The sequence below is a fragment of the Ipomoea nil genome, unplaced genomic scaffold (assembly GCF_001879475.1).
Source record: "Ipomoea nil cultivar Tokyo-kokei standard unplaced genomic scaffold, Asagao_1.1 scaffold0706, whole genome shotgun sequence".
Classification (NCBI taxonomy): Eukaryota; Viridiplantae; Streptophyta; class Magnoliopsida; order Solanales; family Convolvulaceae; genus Ipomoea; species Ipomoea nil.
Genome location: NW_017617134.1, coordinates 1,321,940 through 1,347,817, shown reverse-complemented (window position 1 = coordinate 1,347,817; position 25,878 = coordinate 1,321,940). Strand labels below are relative to the sequence as shown.

Below are 25,878 nucleotides of genomic sequence, written 5' to 3'. Positions count from 1 at the left end.
CTTAATGTTATCCCGAATTATGAGTGGTGTAAATGTTGCCTCTCAATTATTAAAACGGTGCACATATAGCTCCTCCCGTAATGGACATGTGGTTCCCCGTTAGTGTACGATACCGTTAAGTCGGAGTAAATATGTAATTTAGTTGTTTTTTCCCTCCCTCAATTCGAAGTACCAGCGATTGACATTGGTGGGGAACCACAGATCCGTTACGGGAGGGGCTATATGTGCACCATTTTGATAATTGAGGGGCAACATTTACACCACTCATAATTCAGGAGTGACATTGATAATTGGCATATTATAGATGGACATTCTTTACAATTTTCCCTAAAAAGTATTGTAAATCCATATCGGATTTGCAATATTTCACATATTTTCAGTCTCAACTCAAATTTACATTTAAAAAAAAAAAACAAATAAATACAGACTCTCTATATTGTGATACTTTAGCTAAGTCGAATTTATAATCTTGTGCTTATAAACTAATTTAGATTCGATCTTCACACAAGTGTGACTTAATTAACAACATTACCAATTTGGTTGTGGTTGTCTTATTAATTTTTCTTTTAATTGTACATTTGTACATATATATTTTTGAGTCTATAATTAAATCTTCATTTATTATTTAATATTACCAATTTGGTTCGGTTGTCTTTTTTTTTTTTTTTTTTTTAAATAAAAAATTGTACATAGAGATTTTTGAATCCACAATTAAATCTTCATTTGTTATTTTTATATAAATTTGGATATTAATGTTTTAAGAATACAAATTTTTTTTTTGAGTACCTGTTCATAACAATGTCACTAGACTATAAGGTCATTGGCAAGAATATAATATATTATTATTATTATTATTATTATTATTATTATTATTTATGCTCCGTGTCTAAAACCAAATTAAATTAAAATAAAAAGGCAAAAAAAAAGGTTAATTAAGTAACCAAAGACCTTGTGGTCAAGCAGCATGAACCATGGAGTGTTTCTCCCAAATGAGAGATTATGAGTTCGAATTTTAGTGGAAGCGGTATTGACTCGTGCCAATAGCACTCAAAAAAAAAATTATCAAGTAAAAAAGTACCGCCACTTCTAATTTGCCGTTTCATGTGCCTGTTGAGTACATCAATATCTTTGATATAAAATGATTATGAATGATATCATGATAATAGTGAATCAAACAAACTTATTATTAATAATTAAGGGATTAAAAGTACCATTTTTTTTCTCTTCTTAATTTGTTGGTGTTTGGTAGAAGGGTTTTAATTTGGAGATGATAATAAAAACAAAAGTAGTTGAGATGTTTAATCTATAAGAATAAGAACTTCTTTTGAGTACTAGTGTAGTATTGACTTTGTTACAAATATAGTATCAGCCATTTTGTGTCACTAGACCACAAGGTCATTGACAATAAGAATAAGAGTTAAATATTAAATAGAACAAATTGTTGTAAAAATTGCAAGAAAATGGCATGGAAAGTGGCTATTTTGTGGTACAAATATCAGTGGGGTATACTTCTGATGTTAAAGTGGATTCGGGTTCTTTGTAGTAAGACGAAGAAATTGATATATTGTACGCTCAAAACGGATAATTGGTGAATGAGAAATTGATTCTCAAAGTATACCCAAAGAAAGACTTTAAAGTAGCATTTTGTTCCACATTGATTTGGGAAGTGTGTTTGCACCACTATATATACAAGAGTCTTTCTAAAGCTTATCGAATTGTATAGCACAAAGATTTTTTATTTATTTTTTTAATTTTTTTTTTTTTTTTTGCACGGGAAATAGTATTTCACTCAACTTGTACGAACCACCTAAATAAAATTCCTTTCTCCTTGTGTTTGTTATTTTCGTAGTAATATTTCATTTTTTCGGATAACACAAATGCCCCATTTCCTCATTCAAAACATCGTACATTCTCTCCTCAATTTTCTTTCCTCTTTTGACTAGAAAAGGTATATGTAATATGTATGATGCTAGTAGTAGCATGCTACTATAGTTGGCTAAATAGAAAATTAATAGCCTACGTATCAGATATTAAACTGATAAGAACAGATACTATACTTGATCTTAGCTAAAAGGCCGAGAAATGTATAAAAAAAAAAAATTTAAATGTCAAATTAATAGATTATAGTTTGTTTGAAAGGGGAACGCTTATGTTAGATTCCTCCGGAGTCCGGATAGCATTGTCTCGCTACTTGAGGCGAACACATTTGGTGCTAGTACGATTAGAGTGTGATAGTCTTTTTTTTTTTTTTTTTTTTTTCGTGTTAACGGGCCACTTTCACAATAAATAAATAAATAATAGATTAGAGTTTGTTTTGAAACTCAAAAACCTTACATTTAAAAGTTATTTAAAAAAAATCAGTGTTTGATTATTCAAGAAAAATAAAATCAATAGAAAATGTAATTTTGGTAAAAAAATTTAAAAAAAAAAAAAGAAAAAAGAAAAAAGAAGAAGATCATTTTGATAGAAAATATAATCATAGATTTTTAACAGAAGATATTTTACAGATCTGTCTTTCCATCTCTCACGTGTGACTCTCTTTAATTGTCCTCAATTGCCTGCCTCATTTTTCATAGGAGGGTAGCCGACCAAGTCTAGGTATATATTTTGCTTATCTATTTAGTATTATAATTTTTCAGGTATTACAATTATTATTGTCATTATTAACATAACTAGTAGGTGTTTTTTTTTTTTTTTAATAAATAACATAGTATAATAAATAACCCTATAATAGATTTTTTTTTTAACAAAATGAACCAAATAAAAAGGCATTTTTTTTTTACTCTATGCTAAAAATTAAAAAACATTTTTGTTTTACTTTTAACCGAACACTAAAAATGATTTTTTTTTAAATGAGTCATTTTCAAAAATTATTTTTAGAAAATATTTTTTTGTATTTTAAAATAGACACCAAATGCGCAAAAGAAAAAAATGTAAATAAAATAAAGTTTCTAGATGAACTCACCACCCTAAGATCATATTAGGCACATCGAGTTGTCCAAGAAACGAAATAAAATGTTCGCACAAGGTCAATTGGAATAATGTATTAACATTGATTATTTATTAGCATCATGAATTAAAATATGGTCCATCTAAGCTATTATATTTCTAATTATTTTTCATCTAGCATTTTTAGTAATTTTTTAATAAGTAACCAATCTAATTTACTTACATGAAAAATAAAATAAAAACAAAATGCTGACATGTCATTTTTTTTCATTTAACTTGCTGTTTTTATTACTTTTTCGGCAAAAAAAAAAAAAATCAATTTTTTTATGTATTTCCAAATTATGTTGATTTATGATATGACTTGAAGGATTCCAACTCCTCCTCTATTGCGAGTGTTGAGTGTGAAAACACGTAGGGGTATTCTAAGCGGAATGCATCCATGCTGTTGTTATCATAAATTTGCCCTGCAAAATTTATATTTTTGTCGTGGAGGGGTACTCCATCGCCTTCAGAAACATGACCGCTTCCCTCGGGGACATAGGGCAGTCTCATTTCTTTGTTGTCTATCTCTTTCTCTTTCTAGTGTTGCACATTATACCTCAGAGCAATATACAGATCATCGTTGTCCCTTAGTCTATTAACCAGCTGTTTTCCAAACTCCTCAATCTCAGGTGTGTACAGTAGAGCCTCATAAACGCACCATCGAAAACCAAAATAAAAACCAATACCAATGCCAATAAATAGGTTCAAAAATCACAAAAGCGGTAACATACTTATTTCACAGCCGACTAAAAAAATAGATTCAATGTTTTCTGAAAAATTCGTAGAAGAAATCAACACAATCTAGAAATACGTAAAAAAAAATTTGAATTTTTTTACCAAAAAAAGTGACAAAAATAGCAAGTTAGATGAAAAAATAATATGTCCGCATTTTGTTTTTATTTTATTTTTCCATGTAAGCAAATTAGATGTGTTACTTGTTAGAAACTTGCTAAAAATGCTAGATGAAAAATAATTGAGAATATAATATATAGGCTAGATGGACCATATTTTAATTCATGGTGCTAGATGAACAATTAATATTAGTACATAGGGCTATTTGACCCTTCTGCCTAAAATGTTTCTAATCAAACTAGATGTGATGAGTTTGGATGCATTGCTTTGTCATGGTAACAATAGTTCAAATTAAAATATCAATAATACTGAAAGATTAAAGCCCTGTTTGCTAAATGGCTGTTAGCTGATTGAGTTAATTAAATGGTATAACTAGTTGATAACATTAGCTGATTGTAGAAAGGTGTTGGTAAATTGGCTGTTAGCTGATAACTGTTTGATATAATTTCTTTTCTCAAAAGCGCAACTAATTGAAAAAGTTGCTTGTGGTAGCCTTTTGAATTTTAGCTGGTAGGAATATACCATTGAGTCCTGGCATATTTTGGCTAGGGTGGCGGTCGGTCCGGGAGCGTGCCGGTCTCAAACCGACCGCCCCGACCAAAGACCCCGTCTCGACCACCTTTGGGGCCGGTCGGCAGGATGGCGGCAAAGCGTGTGTCAGATTACTAGTCCCACGTGTAGTAAGCCCCTCGACCCAGGCGCCGCCCGGTGCATGGGGCCACGTGCCCTGCATGCCGGAAGGTCAGACTGTATCCCCTTGGCTCCCCTATAAATACCCGCATTTATTATGTAGATAAGACTTTTGGACAAACTGTAGACCTGGGCCACTTGATCGGAGTCTACCGACCCACCGCCGTAGAAGCCCACGTCCGAGTGCCCGTGTCCAGTACCCTACAATACGTGCTCGTATTAGCACTATCATTAGCATTTTGGAGTTAATGAACCAAACACTTATATTGATTTTTTTTAACCAAATCAAACAATTAATAGTGGTCAAATAAGTCAAAATTAACTGATAGGCTAACTATTTAGTATTTACCAAACAAGCCTAAGCTTTTTCTTATTAATTTGTTGGTGTTTGGTAGAAGGGCTTGTAGTTGATAATAAAAAATAAAAGTGATTGAGATATTTAATAAATATTTTTAATCTTTAAGAATAAGATTGGGATGGAATGAATGTCATTTCCTCTTTCAAAACATCTTGCACTTTTGTTAGGGTTATACCTTGACCTAATGAATCAATTAAGCTCATTGTGTGTAGCCTATTTGTTTAGAATACCCGAAGTGGAAAAGGATAAGGTTGTGGGCAACTCAAGAATATAAGTCAAGCATGGTAGGACTATTCACCAAGGTGATCAGGCTAACCAAGACTTTAACTCTTTAATTGAAATTAAAAAAACCTGCCAACTCAATTAAAAAGTTGCTGACACTATAAAATAGTAAGAGCTGAGATTGTGACAGTGATCAAAGTGGCATGCCAATTATAAATTTTTATCATTTTCATTCATTTTTTTACTTGACATTCGTGCGAAACTTTTCTAGCTGTTTTTAACTCTTTCCATATTCTCCCATGGTAGAAAAGAGAAGCAACTGAGGAAGCCATTTCCTTCCACTCTTTTGTACAAAGTCTTGACATTTAATAAAGAGAAAAGAGTTTGGCATTCTTTGAATATTACTTCTTCACGTTTCTTTACCCATATTAGGCTTGGCTCGATTTCTTAGTCAAAATCTTTTTTTTTTCTTTTATAGTATTTTTGACTCTATTATAAGTAGTATCTGTTCATAACTACTTTCTCAACCTACTGAAGTATAAATAGTCAATACCATCCTGTTTCCACTGGGGCTCAAATATATGACCTCTCATTTATCACTACACCACAAGGTTATTGGCAGTGAAAATCTTATTTGACCAACACAAAAGTACAAAACCCACTCGTTTAGCTAAACAAAAATGAAAATTAGATTCGGGTATGAAAGATTGGTCTAATAAGCTCTTAACAATTTTCATTCTAAATTTTCTGCCAGACAAAGGTGTTGGCATTTACAATGCAATTGTTATACCACACCCTGATCCAAAACTCATGTATTTGCAGTTAACATATTATGTGTCATCAGTTAATAAATTATGTGTTTAAATTATAAACACATAATTTATTAACTTCAGACAACTACAAACATATAATATAATAATTGCATATTATGTAAATGTAATTAACATATTATGTACTTTTAATTTATCTACAAATACATAATTTGTTAATTATAAATACATAATCTAAATGTTATTTTGAACTAGGATTCATATGTAAGATGAATAATCCTGTTCCATGGTATAAATTGTCTTATAATGTCAGTGGTAGCATGCTATTAGAGTCGGTTAAATAAAAAACTAATCAGATCAAATTATGTACCAAGGCACAAAAAAATAGATGAATTTATGTCTGATCTTGTGATTAGGCTCGTCGACTTGTCCATATGAATAAAACTATATGTTTTTGGTCAAGTTTACTCTAGGAAGCAAACAAAACTTTCTAGTTAAACCTGTTGTGTTGCACCTTCTAAACTCGTTTAAACTTTTAAGAGTTAATTCAATTTTTTGTTCTTGATTTATAGGTCATAGTTTACTTTAAATTTTTAATTTTTTTTTTTATCATAACATTCATTTTGTGTCATTTATTAACAAAGCAATTTAAATATAATTAAATACAAGAATATTTTAATTTTAATTTTTGAAGTTGAACTACCATCTTCTTGAGAAGTTAGCGGTTCAACTACCGCTTCAGGAATTTCCTGAATTGGTTGATCTATTGGAATAATATCAGCATTTTGTGGAATTTCTTCAATAGGTCGTTCAATAATACCCGTTTGAACTTGAGGGGTCTTTGAAACTATTATCAACCTATCTGATGACGTAGAAGGACATGATTCAATATGATCATGATTAGAAATCAAATCATTGAACCGATCCCTCCCACTAATCATGTCATCTTCAAGAAACTTAGCATTTCTTGATTCCACAATCCTAGTTGAATTAGATGGACAATAAAATCTGTATCCCTTGGAGGACTGTGCGTATCCAATAAAGAAACCACTAATAGTCCTCGGGTCCAACTTCTTTTCTTGTGGGTTATATATCCGCACCTCAGACGGGCATCCCCAAACACGCATATGTTGCAAACTCGGTTTCCAAACTTTAAATAACTCAAACGGTGTCTTTGGGACAACCTTGGTTGGAACACAGTTTAATATATACGTAGCTGTCTTAAGTGCTTCGGCCCACAAAAACTTAGGAAGTTTTGAGTTGCTAAGCATACTCCGCACCATATCAATAAGGTGGGATATCATCCCAATACATAACAGTAGCGTAATCAAAAGCTGAAGATGCTAAAGTATGAGCTACTAAATTATCTGATCTAGGTACGTAGCTAATAAAGCAGTAATCAAACAAAGTCAAACGAAGTAATAATAGACCTGCAACTATCTATGGCATAGCCAACATAAGAGCGACTGGTTCACTGTTGGACGACAAATAATTCTTTAGAGTCAGGCAATCCGTGTAGAGGCGTACACACCGGTGTCCACGATCCCTGAGCCATGATAGAACCTCCTTACACGCATAGGCCTCTGCCATTAAAGGCAAGAAGCAGTCCGGCAATGTAGTACTAAAAGCCGTAACATAACTCCCATTTTCGCCGCGTAATACCGCCCCAGCCGAGGCCTTGTTGGTTGTCGGATGATACGCTGCATCGAAGTGGCATACTCGGATCTCGGTTGGCGCATTGTTGGCGGGATTGGCATGCAGCGGCAGTGCAAAATCGGGACTGGGCGGGTGCGCATGAGACGGAAGAAATTCAAAAGTACATTTAATTTCGATTGGATGTTGGCACTAGAGACAAGGGAGATGTAGTGAATTATATATACTCCATCACTATTCTAAAAATTGGCCCATGCGGCCTCTCTAGGCCGTTCCTCTTTCACTATTAGGTGTCCAAAAATTGACCGGGCGCTTAGGCAGCGAAATCGGTCAAAATCAACTTAGTCGGCCAACTCGGCCTAGGCGGCCAATTTGTCCGAATCGGTCGACTTCATCTGATATCGCCTGGTCCAGCCGTCCGTAGACTAGTTTGATACTTTGAATCTTTGGATGATTGAAGTATTTGAGTATTTTTATTTTTAATATTATTTTGATGTTATGACTTATGAATTATCATTATTTCATTTATTTGGCTGTGTTATTTGATTGAATGTTGAAAATAGCCTCATTAAAATTGTCAAACTACAAGTCTCCCACTATATTTTTGGCACCTGCCTAGATTCCGCCTAGGCGCTAGGTGTTAGAAATATACAAATGAAATATACATATTTCATATAATCTAACCTCAATAGCGGAAGCATAGGATCAAGCATACCTCCAGCCATAGTTGATACCTTCGTTGTAGTGGTTGAGAACGATAAGAAAATGAGTTTTGTCTATCACTTGATCTCCTGAGAAACTAGATGGTGTAGTTGTAATCATGTCAGGAGCAATGGGAGGACCATGCTTATATAGCTTACATGCCATCATTGTAGGCTAAGTAACGAAAATCGTTACTTCCGTTTCAAACCACAACATTATGGCCTATATTAACTTGCACCGCTTAATGATGACATAATGGAAAATGTTACACTAGGCGTTGCCTGGGCGCTCGACTAGCGCCTACTGCAACCATGTACTCCATACTATATATTGACATGCCATTTTTTTGGTCAACATTTGCTTTTGTTTGTTTGATTCTAAAATTATACACATTTTTATAACACTTTTAAAAATGAGTTTTATTTGTTTTAAAGAGATGGTCGAGTGGATGTAGTATAATTCTAATCCTATTTATAATTTTTTTAATGTGTGTTTAATAATAGTTTCTGAATATATACATTTTATGTACTAACACTAAATTGCTTTTTTTTTTTTTTCCCAACAACTAACTAAAATTTGTGAATCAATTGTGAGTTTAAGAATATGTAATAGTTTGATTTTTGCTAATAACAGTTTCTTGGTCACGCCTGTTGTATATGATCTTTTTTAGTGCAATTTACTTCTTTGATATGGTGGCTTGCATGCTATTATGTAAAAATGAGGTTTATCCAATGCACACCCTTAAAAAGTGATTTCTTCTTATGGTTTGCATACTATATGTAAAATGATGTTTATCTAATGCACACATAGTGGCTACAAGTTTACTCGTCATCATCCAAAAAAAATGATTTGTAATAGTTTTTTTTTTTTTTAGTACTACTAACTTGGTTACAATGTAGTATCTGTACATTTATACTTTCTTAACCTGTTAAAAAGGCTCGAACTTATGACCTCCTATTTGAGATAGTCACTTCATACTACATGGCCACAAGGTCATTGGTGAATACGTAATAGTTTAGTTGCATATAAAATGAGACAAATTAAATACAGATCAGAAAAAAATAAATGTAAAGTAAAATTAGTACTCCGTAAATTGTTATGATAGATGTTAAAGAGTATTGTAGGATGATGTATATATGGGTTAAGTAGTGATCACAAAGGGTTTGGAATGATTATATTGTGCACACACAAATTATGATGTTTTAATTACATGGATACATTGAGAGAAAAGTCACGGACAATATGTTAAGTCAATTCTTCCATAATCAATCATCGTTAACTTTCAAAACAAATAATAGCCAATTAAAAGTAAAACATTTCTATTTATGTAGAATTACGTTCAATGATGATCTATCTTAGAAGGTTAACACGTAGGCAACAATATCTTAGATTTTTTTTTTTTTTTTTTGTTTTTTTGGGATAATAAGAGCAATTCAAAAGTGTATATTAAAAAAATCTTTTTACTTTTATGCGATGATCTTTACTAAAAAATCCTGATAAAAATTAAACTTATGATCATCAAATATGAGAATGTAGTTGTAATATTTTTAGGCGCATATACACGGCAACTTATACCATGGAGTTATGGACCAGGGTCTACCTTGTATTGTAGACATTGGTCCAAAAATAATATTCAAATTTTGTATTTATAATTGACACATTTTGTATTTGTAGTTGATAATTTCTATATTTGTAGTTATTATATTATGTATCAACAATTATCAAGTTATTTGTTTACATGTACAGAAATTGTTAACTGTAAATATAGAATGTATTAACTGAAGATACAAATTTTTTGTATCAAGATTCGCAATACAATATTTGTTTATATGTATAAAAATTATTAATTGTATGTACAAAATGTGTAAATCTAAAAGGTACAAAAACTTTTATATTAAAGTTCACAATGCAATATGAACTGTGGTCTATATAGAATCTTTTGCATTATACAAAACATAGAGTGATGTAACGTAAAATGATAATTGGGTGTTAAGGACAATCCTCCATTGTTGACCGGCAATGGTTTCACACTTTCTCGCCGCCGCAAGCAATCCACCGTCCACGTGGTCGATATTCTAATCTGTCGTCATACGCCAAGGAGCATGACATATACCAAGAATACCATGTAAAATTTAACTATGTCAATTTTGTTTGAAGCCACTGGTAAATGAAATTAAAATTAATAGTGATTTTTTAAATAACTTACAATATCTACTCTACTAATTGTAAATAAGAAATGCACAAAAAAAAAAAACGAAGTTATTTATAATATAATTAGAGTTTTACTCATACGCGATGTCTTGGAGTTTTTTTTTAAAATAATATTTTAATTTATATATTATCATACACTAGTAATTTTGTTGTTTTAAAAAAATATAATAATAATTTTGTCTTTAAAAGTTAATTAGTATTTAATAATAATAATAATAATTACAATGAAGTTTTTATAGAATATAATAAAATGTGCAACATATTATATGATAGATTCTTTACGCTAGTAACCTCTATTTAGTAGTTAACACTAGTACAGTTATTAATGAGTTTTTTGCACTTCTAGTCCCACGATTATAGTGGCATTATCAAGATTGGTTTATGATTTTCAAATTTTGCAATCTCGGTCCATAACTATTGTTTTTTTTTTTTTTTTTACAAATATGGTCCTTTCGTCCCATTTTTCGTCAATTTTTCAGTCCGTTTTGGTCGGAAATGGTTCTTACTTTGGTAAGAAATTGACGAAAAATGTCCAGAAGGATGATTTTTGCAAAAAAAAATAAAATAAAATAAACAAACAAACAAACAAACAAAAAAACAATAGTCGTTGACCGAGATTGCAATGTTTGAAAGTCGTAGATCAATCCTGATAGTGCAACTGTAATCGTGGGACCAAAAATGTGAAAAAACTCGTTATTAATTGTCCAAATTAGAATTTATGCAAAAACATAATTTAATTAAGAATTGAAATAATGAAAATAAGTTCTAAAAATGGTGGAGTGTTATGAAACAAAAGGAAATGTGAATGTCCAAGTTGAGTTTTGAACCCTTGACCTTGTGTATAAAAGATGAAGTCTTCTCCACCAAGCTACTTCGACCACAAGTAATACTTACTGCTAAGTCACATTAAATGGTGGTTCATAATTCTCCAAAAAGCTGATTGCAAGTTCCAAGAAGCAGCAACAGGGAATGGAGCTCAGGACCTCAAGCACGACACAGCAATGCTACATCTTCAGCTACCAACTAGGCTAGCTTTGCTACCTGTCCACCTTATGCGAATTTAATATTTATTACCTTCTAAATCTCAACACTATAAATACCCCTTCCCTCCATGATCTTGGATATGCAGAATATATGAAAAGCTAAATCATATTCTCTCAACTCCCCATCCGTACTGCTGTTCCCCTTCTACTTCATAATATTAGTATTGTTATTATTATTATTATTATTATTCACAACACTCAATTTTTACTTTTTAGCTTATTACATGACAAAATTTTTTAAAATGTGCTCCACCGGAGAACTTGATGAGGCTTCAATTCGCACTTGTGAACTGCATAGTTTTTATTAGCAAGTTTTTATGAGGATTAATTACTGAAGAAATGAAGAGCAATCATATCAGGGGTAGTATGAATCAAAAGTTAAAATTTAGTTAAAATTTTAATTGCATTTTAGTCTATACTTGAATGGTCCTTTTGACCCTTATTCCTATTTTTTATCATTAAAAGTTAAAATTTTATATTCTAATATTTATAAGATTTATGTGTTTCTTTCTTTATTTAATTATTTTTATCACTTAATTTTACTAGCTTTTTGTTGTTAATTGTATATTTTTCAATCGCACATAATGTATGTCTACAACTAGTTACCGAGCATTTTATAAAGACATATGACAACTGAAAATTGAAAGACATAACATCAAGGATGTGGCGAGGTGTATGATGTAAAAATCACTACTACATAATATCGATTTTAATTACTACGGTAATTTTACTATGATTTCTCAACACCAAATAATTTATGTCAGCCCTCAAAATAATATTTATATAGAGTTCTTGGATGAAAGACCTTTGAGCTGAGTATGGAGCTAGCCTAAGGAATTTTTTAAGCAATTCATCATAAAAGCTTGCCTGGTATCTTCTTTGGACATATGCAATAATTCATTGTTATTTATAGAGAAATCTAAAATAGATAGAGGCTTGTTTGGTGAAATAGTTAGCCTATAGGTTAATTTTGGCTTATTTGATCATTTTTAGTTGTTTGACTTGGTTTAAAAATTATATAAGTGTTTCGTTAATTAGCTAGTTGTGTGGTGTTTAAACAATTGTTAAATCGTGCAAGGCCGGATTTTAAGTTTTTTGTGGTCCTGTTCTGATAAATAAATGAGGTCCTACTAAAATCATAATTTTTAAAAGAGTTAATTACCAAAATGGTCCTTGACTATATCGAAATTACCGATTTGGTCCTTGACTAATTTTATTACCCAATTAAGTCCTCTGACTATGAAAATGTTAACCAAGTTAGTACTCCGTTAAGTCAACGGTCTAATATCTGTAAAATGTGAGGGTAATGCAGGAGTTTCACTTCTCTCCCCATACTGCCCAGGTAATTAGAGTCAAATGCTTGGTTTAAGACTTGAAGATTAAAAATCCCAAACCAGAAGACGCCAAATTCCATTTAAAAAAAGAATAGCCAAAAACATCAGTCCACTCTGATCAATTTGGAGGCTCGTCGTTGGACGGTAAGCATGGGCTGAACTTCTCTTCGTTGAAAGCCAAACTGAGCAAAAATCTGCAGAGTATCATGGCGCGGAGGAACTCCTAGAACAAGTACTCATCGTCTAAAATCAGACTGAGCAATCACTTCACCTTCGCCAGTATCTTCCACCTTAGGAACATCTACAATTACCAGTTCTAGGCTTCCAACACAACTCGCTGCCGGTTGAGATGAAGAAGATGGAGAAAGTGGTGGTGAAATTCCCACAATACCCTCACATTTAACATATGTTTGACGGCTGCCCAACCAAAGGACCAAATTGGTTAACATTTTTATAGTTGGAGGACTTAATTGGGTAACAAAAATAGTTTAGGACCAAATCGGTAATTTCACTACAGTCAAGGGACCATTTTGGTAATTAACTCATTTTAAAATTAATATATGCAAGTTTCGGACCTTTGACCTCCAAATTAAAATATAATAAATATACATTTCTACGATCTCTTCATGGAAACTTTTAAAATTATTTGAAAACTTGTAGCTTTTATTTCTAAACTAATTAGGTCAAAATTAAATATTGGGCCTCTAAAATTTAGGGCCTCTATAAAATTGGGGGCCCTGTGTGGTAGCCCAGCTTGCACAGCCTAAATTCCGACCTTGATATCGTGCACCAGGGCGCAGTGGCGCACAATGCATTGTGCGCCTTGACCTAAAACAACGATGTTTTTATAAGTTTGTGGGGAATTGACGCAACGGACACCCTTCTGTCTGTTCAATCCCGTTACAATTTTTTTTAACACTTCTATTTATGTATATTATGTTAAGAGTTGTATTATGTATTATGTTAGATTATGTGTATTCTATTACAATTCTATACATACGAAATAGAGAATTTTTTTTTTTTTTTTTAGAAATTAACTGCAGAAACGAAAAACAAATACAAAACGATATCATTTTCGGTCCGCATAATGCATTGTACGTCTTAGTGCACGATATAATTTGCCATGTTTAAACCAGTTGGCTGTTGCACGTTGCTCCCACCTACTCCCACGTTTACAAATGAAATATTAAATTGGTACAAAGTCCTTGAAGTGCGTGGCTCCATATATATTTATGTATATAAATCGGATTACGGTAACATGTTGTCAGAACGATATAATTCTCCTTCGGATTTACATGCCTTCAAACTTCAAACACTACTTAATAATATAGTTTGTGGGGATAACGCTAGCTCATCATAGATCCTATCAGATTTTTATTTGTTTATTTTTTACTTTACTCTTAAATTATACTTTAAAAGATTGTACATTCAATTTCTCAATTATTATTGTATTATTATCTATAGTCTATCTATTATTCTACTTAACATTTTGCGTTTAATAATGTTTGTTAATATCCTATTAAATTTTGATTAAAAAATAAAAACTTAAATAGAAGGGGTAAACGTAGAAATTTAATTTCATCTTTTTCACTTTATATGGGATAAACATTCCCCATTATTTCAATAAATAAAAAAAATTATATGAAATGGTTTTATGTATCTTTATTCGTGCAACAAGTTAATTCTTTTTATAAGTATTATACTTTCTTTCATAAGTATTACTCTTTCTATCTCATTTTACATATCATGTTTATTATTCATGGATCAAATCAACTCTTTCTTCATTTCTTATGTTCTTTAGTTTTAAATTATTTTTAAAGTTGATTTTTTTGTGTGTGTATAATAATACTTTTAATGTATTTTCTAAATATATACTAATACTAAATTTAATATTATGAAAAGTTGAATTAAAAATAACTTCAGTCAAGTCTTGTTAATCGAATCAGACAAACAAATTAAAATGGGAAGGAGGGAGTATGTTTTTTCGCATAAGAAACTCTTCAACTCCTGATATTACATTTTGTTTTAAAATTATTACATTTTATCTTCATAAGTATTATAGTTTCCCTTAGTAACAATCAATTAATTTATACCTAAGTGATACTTCAACCCCTAATCATTACATTTTAATTTAAAATTATTACATTTTTCTTCAAAAATATTACATTTTTCCTTATAAGTAACAAACAATTTATCCTTAATTGGTATTATATTTTCCATCATAAATATTACATTTCCACCATGCATGATCTTACCCTCTCACAAAAGATCCACCGCTTAATAATTTATTTGAAAAATTCCAAATTCCAACTCGTCGTAGTTACAAAAACAATAACAAAAAGGGGGGGGGGGGGGGGGGGGGGGGGTGTTAAGAGTTCTATATAAAAGTTTATTCAAAATTTTTAAAATAAATTTACAAAAACCCTACAAACGTATATCGGAGTAGAGATGAAATCAAATTTTCATGTTTATCCCTACCATTTAATAATTTTCAATAGATTTTTCATCCAAATTTATGAAAATAATTAAAATCGTCACTTCAAAAATAAATGAGAAATTAAATATAGACAATACAATATTTAAGGAACTGAGTCTATATTAGAAATATAATTCAGAGATCAAAATATGTCAATTTTTAAAATGTAATGATTCTCTAAAAAGTCAATTTTACTTTTAGTCCTCGATTATTATAGCATTTTGATATTTAATTTTACTTTTTTAATTTTATCATTATACTAGTCTTTTCTATGCGCGATGCGCAAAAAATATATGCCCAATATTTAGATTTTTAAAAATAACTAACAAATTTTTACTAATTAAAATCTAAGTGAAATAAAGTTTATTTATTATATTAATCCAATATATAATGAATTTATAATATAATGTCTTACAAATAAAAATAAAAGAAAAGATATGGTGGATGCATGTACATGGTAAAAGTAATAGAAAAGATAACGGAAGTTATAACGATAAGGGTATTTTTGTCCAAAAAATTATATAGTACAACTCTAAAAGCATAATGTACAAAATAGTTAGCATTAAAAATATGGACATAAATGAGGGATATAACTTTTATTGAGACTTATTATGTTTTTAGATATTGAATTTTCATTTCTTGCCACAACTAAACATCAGTAAATGTATTAATGTCGAGATGACAAAAGTCAATGTGTTATTAACTTATTATAAATAATATCAGAAAAATGACACTTTTTCTCTCTGAATTATAGATTTATAGCATTTTTTCCTCTTGAATTATTCAAGTGGCAGTTTTTCCCCTTAATATGTTAAATGGACATATTTATAGGGACAAAAACTATAGGTTGTGTTGACATGTTGCAATGATTGTTTTATCATCTCGATCAGTTAAGCTTGACGCCCATTCTCAAAATAATTAAATACATAAAATTGTACTGAACAAGAGTTGAACTTTTAATTTTAATGTCAAATGGCTCATGTTAACAACTAATATTATAGATTAAATGAGAAACGGTGGCATGCAAGCAATGTAAGTTTTTACTTTTAACGAAATAATGAAATAATGAAATAATGAATACTATTTAGGGAAAATGAAATATATTATTAATTTGAGTGGTTATAATAAATATGCATATTGAATACGTCCCCAAATTAAACCCCAGACCCGAAATGGGCAAACTGCTGGCATGATTAATGCATGTGTCAAGCTCACGCAAGCTCCACAACTTGAAAATGATTAATTAGGTCAGCGCAGCTAACTTGCATAAATTCTTCATTGAATTGTTCTACCATTATATTCATAGATATTTAATCTTTTAATTCCTCAAAACCAATTCTTAAAACCACATTGATAAGTTGAGCATTATACTAATGATCATGGGCATGACCAATGTGACGAAGGGAATACACAAGTTGAGGCTAGGCATCACGATCTACATCTTGATCGATCGCAACCTCAATTTGAGAACTTGGAGAGATGTCATGGCATGGAGTCGAGCGGGATGACCATCGTGAGGATTGAAGTGCAAAGTCCTCTCGTATCAAGCATCACGATTAGTGTCACAATGTGACAGCGGTTGTGAACAAGGCCTAGAAATTTTTCTATTTTGTTCGATTTAGTGTAATTCCAACTATATAAATAGACATAAACAATCATCTGTTTTTTTAAAAAAAAAAAAAACATAAACTAGTAAAAAATGTACCAAATTTAAACAAAGTTATTATAGGATTTTACGTCGGTTATTTTTCGTAACTTACATTGGTTATTAAAGTAACATAAAAAGCACCGACATAATATATCAAAACCGATGTCTATTGTGTTTTTTTTTTTTAAATAAATACATTATACATCGGTTGTAAGATACACATAATCGTTTGTCTGTATAGTTATCATGTTATGTGTATCAGCGTGTGTAGTTAACATGTTATGTACATTCAATTTATTTACAAGCCCATAAACAATTAATTACAGAAACACAAACTCTTTGGACCAAAATTTACAATGTAAGATTGAACATGGTATAACAACTGACATTGAATTCACCCACCCATCTTTGAAGTGTTAACGTAGGAAAAATTTCTACAAATGCAATCATGATAGATATTAAAATACGAGAATTCACACTGGGTTGATGGCGATGACTTAATTATATGTTTTTGCATACTTTTTCTTTTCCTCATGCGTCCACAATATATAGTCATATCAGAAATTAATTGCGTCAAAACTCAAAAAGTTTAGAAAAGTCATATCACATTTTTTTTTTTTTTTTTTTGGAAAGCAACATATCAGAAATTAATTGTGTCAAAACTCAAAAAGTTTAGAAGTCATGCCGCAAATTATGCTGTGCAACCGAATGCACCTTGCAAGGTGCATACGGTTGCAAAACGGCGCCGTTTTGGTTAAAAAAACGCGCGTCCCACTTAAAGAAGAAATCAGGTTCGATTCCCGGCAATAGCATTTTTATATATCCAGAAATTCATAACTATATAACCACAATTTCATAACTATATATCCACAATTTCATAACTATATATCCACAGTGAATGAATGAAGTAAAAATCCACAATGAATGAATGAATGAAGTAAAAATCCACAATGAATGAACTAAATATCCACAATATATGATTGAACTAAATATCCACAATGAATGAACTAAATATCCATAAATTCATAACTATATAACCACAATTTCATAACTATATATCCACAATAATGCTATTGCCGAGAGTCGAACCTGATTTTTTTTTTTTTAAGTGGGACGCGCGTTTTTAATCAAAACGACGTCGTTTTGAACCGTATGCACCATGCGCATGGTACATTCGGTTGCACAGCATAACTATTGAAGTCATGCAGTGTGGGCCGTGGGAATGACTTTCTTGCAATTCCATAACGTAAGGCCTCAGAGCTCTGAAAGTGAAGGGCCTCAAAACACCTCCAATTCAACATTCTGGTACACTGTGTAAACACAAAAAGTATTAGCTTGACAAAATTGAAGGTAGAGATATGATGATGAAAGGTTCAGTAGTAGAAGAAGAGAGTATTGTGGGTGTTGATGATGATATACTGGAGATCAAAGGCCGGCTGTGTGGCTCCCCCACATCTAAACTCCAAGTTGTGGCGCTAGTGGGGATGGGAGGCATTGGCAAAACGGCTCTTGCTAAGAAAGTATACGAAGATCCATTAGTTATGCACCACTTCTACCTGCGAGCCTGGATAACTGTATCAAGACAGCATCGAGTTGGAGAAATGCTTCTTGGTCTTCTGCGTTGTGTCTGCCTATCCAGTGACGAAATCTACAAGAAAAGTGAGCATCAGCTGGCGGAAGAATTGCGCAGAAGGCTGATAGGTCAAAGGTATCTTATTGTCATGGATGACGTGTGGAGTAGTGAGGCCTGGGATGATGTCAAAAGGTGTTTCCCGGATGACAGGAATGGGAGCCGGATTATATTGACGAGCCGGGTTATGGCAGTGGGTGTTCATGCTCAGCCAGCCAGTCCTCCACACTGCCAGAAGGTGTTTGGAAAGGCACCCTGCCCCTCAGAATTGGTGGAGATTGGGAAGAAAATTGCAGAGAGATGTGGAGGTCTACCTCTAGCAATCGTCGTGGTTGCTGGTTCTCTTGCTAAGGTAAGTAAAACAAGAAGCTCTTGGTCCAATTATGCCAAAATCGTTGGTTCAGCTGCAAATGAACAAGATAAACAGAAATGCTTAGATATACTTGCTTTGAGTTATCATTACTTGCCTTGCCATTTGAAGCCTTGCTTCCTCTATATGGGAGCTTTTCCAGAAGATTATGAGATTCCTGCTTGGACACTAATCAGGCTATGGATTGCTGAGGGGTTTTTGCCCGAAACAAAGCTGAAGAGCCCTGAGGAAGTGGCAGAACACTGGTTGGAGGATCTTGTCAGTAGAAGCCTTGTTATGGTTGCAAAGAGGAGATCCGACGGTGGAGTTAATACATGTGTCATTCATGATCTTCTGCGCGAACTGAGTTTGCAAGAAGGCGAAAAGGAGAACTTTATGCATGTTAAGAAAGAGCATGCCACCATATATAGCGCAGATGCTTATAATGAGCAACGTTTCAGTTTCCCTTCTGGTGTAGAAATCATTGACACAAAAACTAACATTATTTGCCTTAACCATTCTGCTCCCCTCACCCGTTCTTTTCTCTGTTTTGCTACAATTAGCACGCCCCCATCAGAGACTATTTTCCTTGTTTCAGCTTTCAGATTGCTGAGGGTATTGCATTTAGTAGGACACACATTTGTTCATTTCCCAGTAGAGACAACGCAGCTGGTTCATTTGAAGTATCTAGCACTCGGGTTTTACCATCCTGATTTCCCCGTTTCGGTGTCCAAACTTGTGAATCTACAAACCTTAGTGATTGAAACATCAGAAATCTTGAACTTGCCAAGACAAGTGTGGGAAATGGAACAGTTGAGGCATCTGCATTTTAGGAATAGCAGTTTCTGGCCTAATCCTAGTCCTATAACCACCAGCAGTGCGGGCTCAAGGAGTAGCAACCTTTTGTGGAATCTACAAACACTTTCCTTGATAGGCTTCAACAGCTGCACAAGAGAAGTTTTGTTTAGTATCTCCAATCTGACGAAATTGGGCATTGCAGGACGGTGGCCAGAAGTGGAAAATGGGGAATTACAAGAGCGATGGACTACACAGCAGCAGTTACACAATCGCCTCAACGATCTCGTCTACTTGAAACTACTAGGAACACTAAAGTTGTACAGAGTCTTGGAACAGCATATTCCCCGGTGGGATGTTTTCCCACCAAACCTTAAAAAGCTGAGCATCACAATGTGCTATTTGTCGCCCAAATCTGTGACCACATTCTCTATGTTACCCAACCTGGAGATTCTGAAAATGAAAGATGTGAATTTCGAAAGATATGCTTTCGAACTGAGTGAACAAGAGTTCAAAACACTCAAGTTTCTGCAGATTCAGTCTTCCACCCTTAAGCTCTGGGAAGTAGCTAACAGTTATCATTTCCCAAAACTTGAACGCCTAGTTCTGAAGCATTGCTTCAGCCTGAAGGAGATTCCTAATGAGATTGGGGATATCCCATCACTTGAATTCATTGAGTTGCACCATTCTCCTGCAGTTGAACACTGCGCAAGAAAGATTGAAGATGAGCAGAGGGATTTGGGAAATGACAGCTTCAAAGTTTATATCAACCGTAGTACTGTTATCTCCTAGCTACAATAATGCTATGAAATTTAGTGCTAAGATGGCAGTCATTCTGCAATTTTTTCATGGTTGTATACGCTATATATAGAATCCAAAGATTTTCAATATACTTGTAACTTTGTGAACAAAAAATAATACTCCGTACTTATTATTTGCAATTTACATTTATCTATGATTAAGTAAAAATAATTTAGTTCTTTTTAAATAAGATCTTACATTCAAATTTTGTGTAAAAAAAAAAATGTTAATATCCTGCCATTTTGTATCCCTATCAATAAAACATTGTGGCATGGACAGCTATGGCTGATTTCTTCCTCTTCATCTCCAAATTTGAAGATAAAGGAGACCATGATCTAGGTTTCCTTCGTCTCCATTAAGGAGGACCCAAAGAATTCTTCAAAGATATATAGGCAAGTTTGAAAACTATATTATCATGTATTTCAGTAAACTCTTTTGTCAAAACTTCGAAGCTGCTTTCCAATCCACTTTAGCAGCCTGCAATAATAGAAAAAAACTATACTACATTGCTTTAGCTAATCAACCCTTACTTCTCAGATTCACTAGAAAATGCCTCATCTAAAGTGCCGAAAAGTTCATATTTGGTTTAGTGAGCAACTGAAACAGAGAATCCCCGATGTGCTTATTTAGTTGAGAGAGAAATTAAAAAAAAAAAAAAAAAAAAAAAAAAAAAAAAAAAAAAAAAAAAAAAAAAAAAAAAACGTATATCTGTTAATATATATATACACACACACACACAGGAGGCGATGGAATAACCTGAGTAGGCTTGAAACGGAAAGGAGCTCCGTTGGCGTTCCGATGCGAACGGCGCATAAGCATTCCGGTGAGGGAAGACGGAATATCGCCGATCATCAATCTATTTGAATTAGTGTTTGAAGCACTCACTTCATCTTTACTTTGTTTGCTTGTATGAGTTTATCTATAATTATTAAGGGTGTGTTTGGTTCACTGGTTCAAAGTTATTGTTATTATTTGATTGATATGCTTAACACTATTATGAAATTTAATTATCTTATTAATTAGAAAACGTATTCTTTGATAAAATAAGAGTTTCATCCCATTATTCTCCTTCCTCATTGGTAATTTGATTTCTAAGTTTGAAATAATACTTTTAAATTTTTGTTTTTTTATTTATATTGATATTTTGAATACCTTTATATTAGAAAAAATTGTCTTGATTTTTTGTTTTTGTATTTTTAAATCTTTATTCTTATTATAGGATCATGCATAACCAAATAGCAATATTAGTAATCATTCAAATTCCACCATACTACCAAAATACAAAATATTTTCACCAAATTCATTACCATTGACAAACATTTGATTCACATTTCGATTCTGATTCTCATATGCGAATCAAACACACCCAAAGTAATAAGATCTTACATCTAAATCTTGTGAAAAAGAAAACTCTTTTACTATGTCAAAAGTTATAACTCGACAGTGCGTAAAAAGGATTGAAGATGAGCCGAGGGATTTGGGAAATGATAGCTTCACCGGTGACATGATTCTTTTTGTGAGCTCTGCAGTTTGACTGCAATGTTCACCAATCACCAGGTTAGTAATGCTAATGATGCTGCAACTATGATTTAGGATGAAGAACAAACAGAACTTTACACAACTGATTAGATGAAGCAAAGGCAGCAGAAATTTCAGTATCAGATAGATCTTCTAGGCATAAACACAATATGAATCTTGAAGATTAGATTGAACACAGTACAGATTTCACATCACTTTCCAAGAGGTTGTCTGCATTAAGAATTGGATTTATCTCTGTAATCAGATTCATGGATTGAACTAAATAAGAAGAATTCCCCACCCTCCTGCTCCTTACTTCCTCTTCCTTTGCTTTTCAGTTGAGGGCTGCGAAACCGGCAAAAAGTTAATCAATCCAAGTGGCAGTAAAGCAGCAAGAAACTGGATTATAATCCCGGCAGGCAGTCTCGAGTAATCCCCAGGCGTTATCCCGAGGAAAGACGCCAACCCAACGCCTAAATACCCACTAGTTATTGATGACAAGTAGAAAGCTGATGCCAAGAACGACATGAGAGATCCTTCGCAGCCCGATGGCACTGAACTTGCAAAAAGAACAGAGAATGGCAAAAGCTTAAACGATGCAATAATCTCTGCAATACCCGAAAAACATGACACAAAAGCCTCGTTCGAAATCCCCAGTTTGAGGTTGATCTGCTTTACCAGCACGAAATCAAGAAGAAGAGAAGCAGCATAGAGAATCTGAATAATGCCACCCAGTTTTCTCATTGTGAGTTCTTTCCCAATCCTATCATAGAGGACAGTAATAGAAAGCAGCATCAACTGGCCAGTCACTTTCGACATCCCAATAATCGACGGGTTGAGATTGAGAAACTGTGTTTGATAAGAGAAGACCGAACCAGATAAAACTGGGACAGCCAAAATGGACGCCACAAACCATAAAAGCGGACAATAGATCCTTTTCTCTCCAATGGAAACCATGAGGTTAAAATACTGTGTTTTTACACTTTCCAGGATTGATTTCCTAACAGCAGCATAATTTGACGGTTTAGGCAAACCAAGCGATTTTTCCCTTATTGCCAAAGACAATACTAATTGGAGGGAAAGTATTGAAGCGAATGCCAGAAACATAGAATTGGGTTTCTTTGTTTTCTGTAAGATAAATCCTCCTAGTAAGTTAGCAAAAATCCCACCAGCAGCAGAAGCCATAAGTGCATAAGATTGAAGACCAGGCAATCTATTTTTCTGGCCATATTCTGCCAATAAGGCATCCTCGGCAACTTCTGTAATGGAAGCTCCGAGGTTGCTTAAAAGAACACACGCCATAAGAGATGGAAACGCTTTACTTGCAGCCGAAATTAGTGCTAGTTGACCCCAAGCCAAAGCCTGGAGGAAAACTGAGGTAATGAATGTCAGAATTTGAGTGAACCTTAAAATCAATTTGCATAAACCTTAGATGAACCTTAATAACAAGAGACAAGGAAGCTTTGTCAAATTTCAATCTGCATAAACCATTTTTGAGTGACAAGTGAAGCCTGTAGCCACTACCCAAAGGTGGGCACTGGGTCTGGGTAAACCCCGCCTTGTGGTCCTAGCCGGCAAAGGACCCAGTCTAGGTTGAACCAAGAAGGCTAATAAGCCGCTCAAGCTAAAACTTGCAGCTAACTTACTTGAAGACCCTTTGAGGGAAATGTTTTTTGTGCATTGAAATTACAATCATTAATTACAAACACCAAAATAAACCATTTTTGAGTGACGTGAGAAACCCACAGCGACTACCCGAGGGTGTGCACTGGGTAAACCCCGCCTTGTGGCCCTAGCTAAACCAGCCTAAGTTACTCATAACTGATTAGCTCAAACCAAGACGACCAATAGGCGGCTCAAGCTAAAACTTGCAGCTAACTTACTTGAAGACCCTTTCAGGGGAATGTTTTTGTGCATTGAAATTACAAGCGCCAAAATAAAGTCACCATTTTATGAAACTCAGCCAAACTAATGTCATTAAACAAACATACACAACTATTGAATATCCAAAATTTAATTGCTAGCTAACAAGAAAACTGCAAACCAAGCAAATGTTGATGATCTACAATGCAATGCAAGAGGGAATTGAAGTTAATGTACCTCCTATTGAAATATAAGGCAACCTGTGAGCAGCCCCAATATAAAGAGCATCAGACAAGATTCCATAGAGAGGCTTGGCAATAAAAGGGAGGTTAGCAGAGTTCTGCACAAACTGCAATGTAGAAGGATTCATATTCATTCCATGAGCCATGTGGAAGTTCAAAGCAAGCCATGGAAAAAACTTGAACCCTTGAACCCAATACCCAAATCCACACAGAACCATCATCTCTAGTCTACCATGCCTCTCTTCATTTCCCCTGGCCTCATTTGGAAGAGGAGAAACCTCGTCCTCTGGGCCTGTAATGGACTTAAACTTGAACCTCCAGTTCTTGGGGAATGGGTTATCTTTCTGGGAGCAAGAAATGGACATGAAATGAAACAAAGATTGAATCTTTTCTGTCTTTCGGACTCTTGGATTTCTTGTGAATAAAGGGTTTCCACTCTTTCCATTATAAACCAATGCAGAAATCATGGTTTCTGGGCATTCATTCGGGTAACTTTCTGAATTCAGAGCAAGAATCAATTTAGAATGACCCTTTGAGTGAGATCAAGAGAATTACGCAATTCAACAAAAAATTTAAACATTCACACGCACAATCATATACGCTTAAAGAAAGATAGGAATTCCATTTTTCCAGGCTGATAACAAGACATAAGCTTTTGTATTAGGGATCCTCTGCGGGTCACTTTCTTGGGAGATTCATTGCTGATTGATAAACAATTCTATAGGGAGGTTGTCAAAATGCTCAAAGATTTAAACGAAAACTTCTGAAGTGCTCAACGTTTAAACCAAGACTCATGAAGCACGAAATTTGTTCTTGCAATGAATCGCTGTAGATTCAATATTTATATTAAGGAATTATTTGTGAGCTTTTAATGTGATTTTAACTTTTGTTAATAATTGATTATGTATTCCATAAAATTTGGATATACAAGGATCAAAATCTTTCAACAATTTTTTTCAAATGTAACATATTTATATTTAATTATTAAATAAATTATTCTTTAATAAAATAGAGTCGGTCAATTAATAGTAACCAAAAAAAAAAAAAAAACAGAATAAATAAAATCTTGAACTGAGATAACAATTAAATTATTAATCCGTAAATTGTATAAAGGTTTAATAATGCCTAAACTCAATAAAATGATTCATTTTGTTATAAATATTTCATTCAGTATGAACATTATTGTTGATTTGTAACATCAGTAACAATTATGTCATCTATATACATATAAAGGCCATAGGATTTTGGCCAATCAAATCCTTCCATTTTCCCGCCTAACTTACACGACACCGTTTAGGTTTTTTTTTTTTTTTTTTTTTTTTCAAATCCATTCAATTTCCCGCTTATTTGAATTTTAATTTACTGATTTGGTATTGTCGTATGATTTTAGGCCTGCTGTTTAGGGGTGTGGGCTATTGTAGAGTTAGTATTCTAATTGGTTTCTAGATAGGAAACGTGTGATTTAAGTCTAATGGGTATGGGAGTGATCTAAACTGCAGTGCGTAGGTAATATTTTAATATATATGCAATTGTATGACTCTAAGTTTGCTGGTTATATATAGCTCCACATCCAGGCCTCAAAGCAAAGCAAAATATTACAACTTTCTTTTATCTGTGCTAACACAAAACTTTCTTTTATCTGTGCTAACACAAAACGAAGCAAAATATTACAACTTTCAGCTTTCAAAAACCAACATGACTGGGCAGTTCATAGTTGGTGCCCAGCTTCA

General features: G+C 33.2%; 2 protein-coding genes and 1 long non-coding RNA gene across 3 annotated transcripts; 1 reads left to right on the top strand and 2 right to left on the bottom strand.

The window, feature by feature from the left end:
• The first annotated feature begins 323 nt into the window (after positions 1-323).
• On the top strand, positions 324-20,593 carry LOC109176460 (putative late blight resistance protein homolog R1B-14). Its single transcript, XM_019325899.1, has 2 exons — positions 324-334; positions 18,211-20,593. The coding sequence occupies exon 2, from the start codon at positions 18,309-18,311 to the stop codon at positions 20,514-20,516; it is 2,208 nt and encodes a 735-aa protein (XP_019181444.1). The 5' UTR covers positions 324-334; positions 18,211-18,308; the 3' UTR covers positions 20,517-20,593.
• On the bottom strand, positions 18,147-18,444 carry LOC109176469. Its single transcript, XR_002053382.1, has 2 exons — positions 18,370-18,444; positions 18,147-18,260 (listed from the first exon to the last, which is right to left on the bottom strand). It is a non-coding gene; the product is annotated as an uncharacterized LOC109176469 (long non-coding RNA).
• Positions 20,594-22,355: 1,762 nt separating the features above from the next.
• Positions 22,356-24,615, bottom strand: LOC109176396 (probable folate-biopterin transporter 8, chloroplastic). The gene is made up of 2 exons (XM_019325830.1): positions 24,144-24,615; positions 22,356-23,416 (listed from the first exon to the last, which is right to left on the bottom strand). The coding sequence occupies exons 1-2, from the start codon at positions 24,613-24,615 to the stop codon at positions 22,356-22,358; spliced, it is 1,533 nt and encodes a 510-aa protein (XP_019181375.1).
• Between the last annotated feature and the right edge of the window lie 1,263 nt (positions 24,616-25,878).